The 7,914-nt window shown below is 56.7% G+C and overlaps 3 protein-coding genes across 9 annotated transcripts in view; 1 reads left to right on the top strand and 2 right to left on the bottom strand.

Annotated features, from left to right (window-relative positions):
• Positions 1–4: 4 nt before the first annotated feature.
• LOC113955748 (vacuolar protein sorting-associated protein 29-like) lies at positions 5–1,995 on the bottom strand (the record flags this gene model as incomplete). The annotated part of the gene is made up of 4 exons (XM_027661554.1): positions 1,943–1,995; positions 1,418–1,636; positions 660–895; positions 5–110 (listed from the first exon to the last, which is right to left on the bottom strand). Coding segments are annotated over exons 1-4 (564 nt in total), but the record flags the coding sequence as incomplete, so codon positions are not given.
• Positions 1,996–2,040: 45 nt separating this feature from the next.
• CUNH22orf15 (chromosome unknown C22orf15 homolog) overlaps positions 2,041–7,914 on the top strand; it is an 11,194-nt gene continuing 5,320 nt past the window's right edge. Inside the window, exons 1-4 of one of the 7 annotated variants that reach the window (XM_027661572.1) lie at positions 2,056–2,103; positions 6,089–6,326; positions 7,389–7,475; positions 7,666–7,851. In XM_027661572.1, coding sequence (XP_027517373.1) covers positions 6,302–6,326; positions 7,389–7,475; positions 7,666–7,851 — 298 coding nt within the window. In that variant the 5' untranslated portion in view covers positions 2,056–2,103; positions 6,089–6,301. The other 6 variants (XM_027661576.1, XM_027661578.1, XM_027661574.1 and 3 more) reach the window with 6 other exon arrangements.
• Positions 2,444–6,090, bottom strand: VPREB3 (V-set pre-B cell surrogate light chain 3). Its single transcript, XM_027661580.1, has 2 exons — positions 3,367–6,090; positions 2,444–3,132 (listed from the first exon to the last, which is right to left on the bottom strand). Exons 1-2 carry the CDS (start codon positions 3,413–3,415, stop codon positions 2,804–2,806), a joined length of 378 nt encoding a protein of 125 aa, XP_027517381.1. The 5' UTR covers positions 3,416–6,090; the 3' UTR covers positions 2,444–2,803.

Below are 7,914 nucleotides of genomic sequence, written 5' to 3'. Positions count from 1 at the left end.
TCTTGAACTCAATTCTTTCTACTTTCACATCATCCTCAATTAGTTGGTATACATAAGTCACAGCCGTGGAAGCCTGGATATCCATCAGCACAAATGAAGGGGTGATGTTCCTGGAAAGAAGACATCCTTTGTAATCTTCCCAGTTAGCTTATACCTCCTGCTATTAACATCCCTTATGTTTATGTGTTCTCATATACTTCATTGCCCAGGGCTACAGGGAAGTGGGAAACACTGCAAGGTCTGCAGGCACTGATAAAAGTGTCTCAGGCAGAGCTGCACTTAGCCTGGAACATGTCAGGCTCAGACATTTAAGCTGACAGGGCCTCCAGAAGTCTGATTTCCTACAAAATATTAGAATGTAGCTTCTGGGAAGATACCAGAAAGCAAAACAACTTCAAGAAGCTACTCCAACTCACTCCTCTCTGGGCACAAGAAGCAGCTCCAGATACACCACTGCAGGGCTGTCATGACCAAAATGTGGGCTAAGAAAACCCTGGTAACAGGGAGCCTTGCTGGATTCCCTGGGAAGGGAGCAATCCAGCCTCCTGCTCCCCACAGCACCTCGCCAGCGGTCTGCAGCACGGTGATGAGACACACTCATTTCAGGTGACACCCACAGGCACTGCTGTGCTGGGCAGCTCAGAGCTCCCCTCACTCACCTTTCCAAAGCACTGTAGGCTCCTGTAGCTGATCCCGGGTTGATGTAGAATTTTTTTTCATATTCAAATGCTTCAAACCTGTGTGTGTGTCCCGAGATGAGAATGTCCACATCCAGCTGCCTCTGCAGCAGTGCCAGGCTGGCTGCATCACCCCAGGGAATTACTTGATGGCCATGAATCAGCCCGATTCTGAACTGCCCAACAGTTACAACCTTCTTTTCAGGATAATTCAGGTTCTGAGGAGAAAGGTAGACAATAAATCAGTCAAGGACCCCTCATTTACGCAATGCAGCTTCAAAGACACGAACCTGCCCTTCACTATTCAGGCACACAAGGTCTCTCTCACTGTGCAGACCCCACAGAATGCTTGTACCACACCCCAGTAAGAGCAACTTCAGAGTAAAGAGTTAGGAATTTGCACAGAGAGCAGGAGACTTTAACTGGGTACCTAACTGTAAATAATCACACACACAGAACTCCTGCAGCTACACGGCCAGCTGGGGCACTGTGGCCTCAGCAATCACAGACTTGTGCCTGAGTTCATAGGAACCAGATGCATGTTTTACCCCCTCACACTCAGGCCCTCCTGTTGCAGGTACAACAAGAAAGGTCTAGAAAATAATTTTTTTCTTTGCTCTTACTCATTCCTACTCCTTATTCAGGTGAATTACAGTTCAGGAATTGGTTAATGCTGAGGGACTCCCCAGGATTCATGAAGACAACCAATGCAGGAAGGCAGGCTGAGGAACTGATGTTACCTCCAAGTCCCCCCTAACGACGTGGATGTCCCCAGCCAGCGTCCTGAGGTAGTCATAGCTCTCCTTGGTGCAGAGGTTTCCCGTACACAAGATGTGCTGAATCCTTCCTGGAACCAGCAGCTCCTTGAACTTCACGGGCAGGGCACTGCAGCGGTGCGGGATGTGAAGGTCCCCCAGCACTAACACCAACTCCGCACACGCCGAGGGGAAAGAGAGAGCCTTAACCCAGGTTACTTAACAGAGCAGCACAAAAACAGAATACCACAAAACCCTGCTGCGCTCCTTTTCGAGTCAGCTCTGATGAAACACCCCTGCGCTCGCCCGAGCCTCCCCGCACAGACAGCCCAGCCCAGCCGGGCAGTGCCAGGAGCCCTCGCTCCGCACGCAGCCGGAGGTGGGGAACGTGTTGCCCGGGGGAAGCTGGGGCGGGGGGCGCCGCAGCAGCGGGGAGAGCAGGGCCAAGCCGCCGCCCCAGGCTGAACCCATGGGCAGGGAAGCAGCGCAGGTCCCCCATCCGCCGCTCACCATCCCGCCCCGCTCCGGTCCGCCCGCCCCGCTGCCCTGACGCGCACGGAGGTAACCAGGAAGTGACGCTCCTGGTTTTGTGCTCCTCTGAGCCAATGGCAGCGCCAGCAGCCCCCACGTGATGTCAGCGCCTGCCGCAGGGTCCTAACGCCCGACGCGCGGTGAGCATGCGCAGTTCGGCCACCCCGGTGGTGGCGCTGAATTCTGTGGGATTTCTGTGGGAAAATCCTTCATCTTTCTGTGTGAAAACGTCCTTGTAAAGGACCCACAGGGGCCAGCGGGGTTGCACGTGTCCCTTTTCCCTCAGGAGCTGGGCGGTGGTGGGCGGTGAGGGGAGGGGGACAGGGCAGTGTGGGTGGAGGTCTCTGGCTCCCCGGGGATGAGGTGAGGGCTCCGTCCAGCCCAAGGGATCCCACCAAGGGCCACAGTCCGCCCTCCCGACTCAGGTACCCCGGGGCCACCCCGCGGGGGTGACCCCACACACAACACGAGCCCTGTGGGTAAGGATTAACCTTTATTACCAGGTGAGCCAAACTGTTCAGAAGCCCAAGCCGGATCAAGGCTACTGAGTGCTGGAAGAGCCCAGGAAAGCTGGGCCACAGCGGAGTCCTGCATCCATCCTCCTGCTGCAACAGGAGTCCCTGGCAGGTCTCACACCGTGTCAGGCTCTCCAGTGCTCCATGGGGGAAGTTTGGGGTCGAAGAGTAGGTTGCTGCACTTCCCAGCACGAGGCAGTGCTGCTGGGCCTGCTCAAGCATGCGAGGAGGTCTTTTTCCATCCCTCCCAGGGCTGCTGCTCTCCCTGTTGAGGGCTTTGCATCAGGGTTGCAGAAAGGGCACAGAGAGCTTTTGTTCCCTGTTTCTAAAACCACTTGAAGGCAGGTGTCAGGGCGCAGTAGTAGGTACCGTTGTCCTCCTGGCAGGCAGAGGTGATGGTGAGGATGCAGGTGTTGCTGGCGAGGTCCTTGGTAGCAGAGAAGCGGTCGGGAGTCTCGTCAGGCTTGTGCATTTCTCGCTCGGAGTTGTAATAGAGCAGATACCTCAGGGCGTGCCCCGGGCGCTCCTGGAACCAGGAGATGCCGAACTCGGTGATGTTGTACTGGGGGCTCAGGGTGCAGAACAGCCGGGCTGTCTGCCCGGGCAGCACGAACAGGGAGGAGGGCTGGGTCAGCACGGGCTGAGCCCTGCAAGCTGTACACAGCAAGAATGCAGTTACTGATGGGCTGAGCCGTGCCCCCCATCACCCTCAGCCCAAAATGTCCCTCAGCCCCTTTGAGGCAACCCCATTACCCAACCACCATCCTGCTTATCACCCCACACAGCCCTGGAGCAAAATGCCCTGCTCAGATTGACATCCCCTTGGACAGCCCACCACCCTGCAGTGCCCCCCCCAGACAGGAGCTAACTCGGCCACCCCATCCTTACCTGTGCCCACCGTCCCCAGCAGGAGCAGGACCATGAAGCCTGGGGCCATGGCAGGAAGCAGAGGAAGGGAGGCTGTTTCAGAGAGGGTCTGTGGTGCTACAGGAACCCAGGTCACTGTGCCGATGGCGCCGGTGGGGTGTATGTAAATGACACAGGGGGCTCAGGGACTCAGCTCCCCAGGGCTGCTCACTCTGCTGCAGCTGGGCTTCAGGGAGAGGGGGAGAGCTGAGCATTGCGACCCAGTGCCCTCCTTCACCCCAGGCCAGGCCATTTCCTTCAGCTGCACCCACAGCCAAACCCACCCCCCTCTGTCCTGGGCACTGTGGAGGCATCATTGTCCAGCTCTCCTCACTGATGGGGAGAGCACAGGGGTTTCCCTGGGGTCTCACACTGTTTGCCTCAGGCCCTCTGCCATCAGGTGCACAGGAGGCCAGGAACCTGATCCACACTATGCCAAGGGTGTCCTGTGGAGGCAACAGGCTGGGGGCCAGCTGGCCCTGCTGCCACCAGGGAGAACGAAAGACAGTGTGTACCAGAATTCCCTGGCAGCCATCTCACTGCAGAAGCAGCACAAGAAAAGTTGCTGCTCCCTTCCTCCTGCAGCTCCATTGCTGTGATTTCTCAGCCTGCAGTACAGGCTGGGAGCTGCCGATGGTGCTGCCTCTTTGCCAGGCCAACTCTGGAACAGCAGCCATGGGCAAACACGGTGGGGTGGCTGCCAAAGCCACCGGTCAGAAGGCATTTCCCGAGGGAGCACTGCAGTGAGAGCTGGCTGCAGCACGGCTGGTGCTGTGCGGAAGGACAGCAGACCGTTACAGCCAAAGGTCACCAGCTCAGCGGGCGTGAAGCCTCTCCTGTCTGTGACACCCATCACAGGGCCCAGAGTCACCCTGTCACACAGCCACCAGCCCATGGCTGTCCTTTGCAGCAGCATGGTCAGGAGGCACTTGGCAGTGTCCCATAATTGGTGGGTGCCTCATGCCCTCCACAGGCAGGCTCAGATTCCACCCAATGCCACCACATCACCACCCAGGGATGGCCCACTCCCTCCCCTCTGCAGCACCCAGCCCTGCTCCTGAGGTGTCCCCAAGCCAACAATATTTGCAAGAGGTTCCTGAGGTGACCGGCTGTGGGTGCTCTGGGTGTGAGGGGAAATGGAGCTCTGAGACAGAGCTAATGAGCTGCCTCATTAGAGCACCCAGCACTGTGTCTCTGGCACAGGCAGATCCTGGAGAGGAAGCATCACCATCACCCAAGGATGTGATGCAGGAAGCTGGACTCCTGCTGTGCTGAGCCACGCTGCAGAGCTCTGGTGCACACAATCATCTGTCTGCTGCATTCTGGGCCCCTCAGAGCAGCTGTGACAGAGCAGGGTCCCCTCCTGCAGTGCCCTGCAGCAGCAAGGGGCCTATCAGACCTGACAGGGCTGTACAGCACCTTGCACAGCTGGGCTGCAGGGGCTGCTGTGGGGCAGGAGGGCAGCAAAGCCTGTAGTACCCCTGCCAGGGGGATGTGGTGCCACACAGCAGTCCCTGCACATGCAGTAAAGCCTGGCTGTGTCCCACCTGGGCAGACCTGTTCTATCAGATTTATTAGAGGCAGCCACAGCTACATGAGACCAACTCCATAGCCCATCCAAGGCTAAAGCTTTGCCATGGTGTCTCCTGGCCTTGTGGAGTCTTCCTCTGCAGGTATCAGCAGCTTGTGTTTCATGCAGCCAGGCCCCCGAGCCCAGGGGGGTATGAGCACGCTGCAGACACAGCTCCAGCTGTTGCCCACCAGCACTCCCCCGATTCTGCAAGGTGGTGGCAAGGTGAACATGAATTTCCCTGCACATGGGTCCAGGTGAGGAAGTGTCACATGTACACCTGTCCCGTGCTCCAAGCAGATCAAGTCCATGTATTAGACAGAGGCCGTGAAACAAAACCCAGTAAGGCAGAAGGAAATCACATCCTCATGCAAGGAGGGGCATTTCAGGGAAAGGGAGTTTGTTCACAGAGCACATTAACGCTGTTACTGGTTCCCACCATTCAGGTCCTCCCCATCTGCTGACCAGCCCAGGGACACGATTTCATCCATATGTTTTTCCACAGGAAGAGGGGATGATGCTATGATGCCCCCAAACCACTGCTGCCAGAACATTTCACAGCAACATTTGGGCACCAAATGGAAGATGCAGCTGGCACATGAGCCACGTGCGTCACTCTGACAGCCCAGGGGGGCAGGAAGGTACTGGCTGTGCACAGTGCAAGAGCAGCTATGAGCCCAGCCCCGTGCTCACCCTGTTCTGCCAGCTTTATTCCCTTCCTGCATGAGGAATGAGAGATACTCAGTGAACAGAAGGAACTCATGGATGCAAAGGGAGTTTTATTCCAACTGCCCACAGTTCTTCCTAGCCTGCAATACCCCGCTGCCTTGAGCTCCAGAGTAGGACGAGCACAGGCAGGATCCTCAGGCAGATTTTTCCAGGGGCATTCAATCATCTTGCAGAGGAGGCCACACTGCCCTCGCAGCAATGCTGGGCTCAGCTGGGAGCAGGGTGGGCAGATGTGGCACCACCACAGCCCAGATGAGCTGCAGGACAAACACAGGCAGGAAACACCACGAGACTGCAAAAAGTCTGAAATTCAGACTAGCTGGGACCACATGGAGCAGGCAGCCTTCCCAAAAGGCTGTTGTTTAGCTCAGTCTCTGCTCCACCCCTCCTTCTCCCACCCCGCAGCTGCAGGAGGCTTGGGAACCTGCAGGGGCCATTCCCTGTTGCTGGGAAATCTGGCTACTGAAACCACAACAGCGTTAGTGGCAAACACAGCCTGTTCCCTGGGCACTCCAGAAGCTCCCACCACTGCCTGCAGGAAGGCACCCGGCAACAAGCAGCCCCTCAGCACAGGCCTGGGCCCCCACCAAAGTGGAACAGCTCTGGGAGAGGAAAGCCATGTTCGTCACGGTGAGATACGGAGGTATGTGGGGAGAGCTCCAGCCTTGCCTCAGCTCTGGGGCAGACACCCACCTGGACACCCTCACCACCCCCACAACGGGCAGGGAGGGACAGGGCACCCTGATGCACAGCAATGCCCAGGGGTTTGGGAACATGCAGGAGAGCTCTGCACCCTGCACCTCAACTCTCTAAAGAAATATAATGCCGAGACACTGAATCGTGGAGGAAAACCACACCAGCAGCACTGAGTTAATCACAGGGAGGGCAGAGGCAAGGATGAGTTCCCAGCCTGGCAGCTCTGGGGAATCACTGGAGAGAGGGGCCCTGCTTACCTACACACAAGCAGAAAAGCCAAGGGGCAGAAGTGCCAGCTGCCAGCAGAGCTCTTCTGCTCCTGGCTCTGTGGGAAGGGTTCCCTGGCTCAAATCCTGACCCTCAGCTTCAGAGAGCAGGTATTTGTGGCTGGTAGGATGGAACGAGCAGCCCCTCTCCTGACCTCACCCAGTTGGCTGAGAGCCTTTGCCTGACCCCAGACACTCGTGGCTGAAGGTGTCAGACACACACAGTCCTAAGCCTTTGCTCCCTCTGCTATTTGAATTGGATCCCCAGCTCTGACCACTGACGTGTGTCAGCTTTGGGGATTTCTCAATTGTGACAAACTTGGTGAGAGTTCATGGCCAAAATATCCCCTGGTGACTCAGCCACAGTCTCCAGGTCTTTCCCCTTGTGACTGGGACCAGCTTGTGGAATGGGACTGGCAAGGACCAGAGCTCACTGCTTTTTCCTGCTCACACTCGATGAAACTGTGTTGAAGGACAAAGACACTTCATCAGTCAGAACTGTTTTTCCCAAATCAAAGTGTTCATCCCCTTCCCTAACCTAGGGCACTCCCAGCACCAACCACCAGCAGACGTGGCTGTAAAGGAGCAGCTCAAAGCCCTGGTGATGCCACATGGGGATCCTGCCTTTGCTGGCTACACAGTGGGCACTTCTGGGCCACCTGCTCTGCCTCCTCCCACAACCATGGGGCTCCTGGATTTGATGTGACCACACTCACATCTCAGGTCTCATTCTCTGTCTGCAGCCAACTGCCAAGTGATGGTGAACCTGCAGTGCTCTGTTCTGATCCTCACAACTCACCTGAAGAGGAAGTGTCAGTGCAGGCCTGAAGGTACGAGTGCTCCTGGGCAGGGGGCTCCGAGGGACCAGCACTCGCCCACAGAGAGCAGCAGAGGGTAGCAAACAGGTCACATGGGAGTCACAGACCATCCCAAAACACAGGGAAAGGGGCAGCAACCTCCAGACCTTGACAGATTCTCTTCAAAGCTAAATTGCTAAGGAGAATACTCTAAACCCCACAGGCTCATGCTGGCCACACAGGGACACACTGGGCTTCCTTCACCATGTGTCTCTCCCTCCAGACTGCATTGATCTTCTGGATGAAACAGGCACCCTGATGAACCTGAGCAAAGTGGAAAACCCTGCATCCGAATACAGCAGTAAATATCTCCGGGAAAGGGAGCACTACATCCTCATCAAAGTCATCCGTAAGATCCCTGTTGGGACAGCACAGCTCTGGGTGGGGGCAGAGGGGTGGGTTTCCAGAGTGG

Source organism: Corapipo altera, unplaced genomic scaffold (genome assembly GCF_003945725.1).
Source record: "Corapipo altera isolate COAL_440 unplaced genomic scaffold, ASM394572v1 150, whole genome shotgun sequence".
Taxonomy (NCBI): domain Eukaryota; kingdom Metazoa; phylum Chordata; class Aves; order Passeriformes; family Pipridae; genus Corapipo; species Corapipo altera.
The sequence above is the reverse complement of the archived record's forward strand: the minus strand, read 5'-3'. Positions and strand labels throughout refer to the sequence as shown.

Coding starts and splice junctions, on each gene's coding strand:
- VPREB3 (XM_027661580.1), bottom strand. CDS start 3,415: ATGGCCCCAGGCTTCATGGTCCTGCTCCTGCTGGGGACGGTGGGCACA. Junction 3,133..3,366: donor GCTGGGGACGGTGGGCACAG/GTAAGGATGGGG, acceptor TGCTGTGTACAG/CTTGCAGGGCTCAGCCCGTG.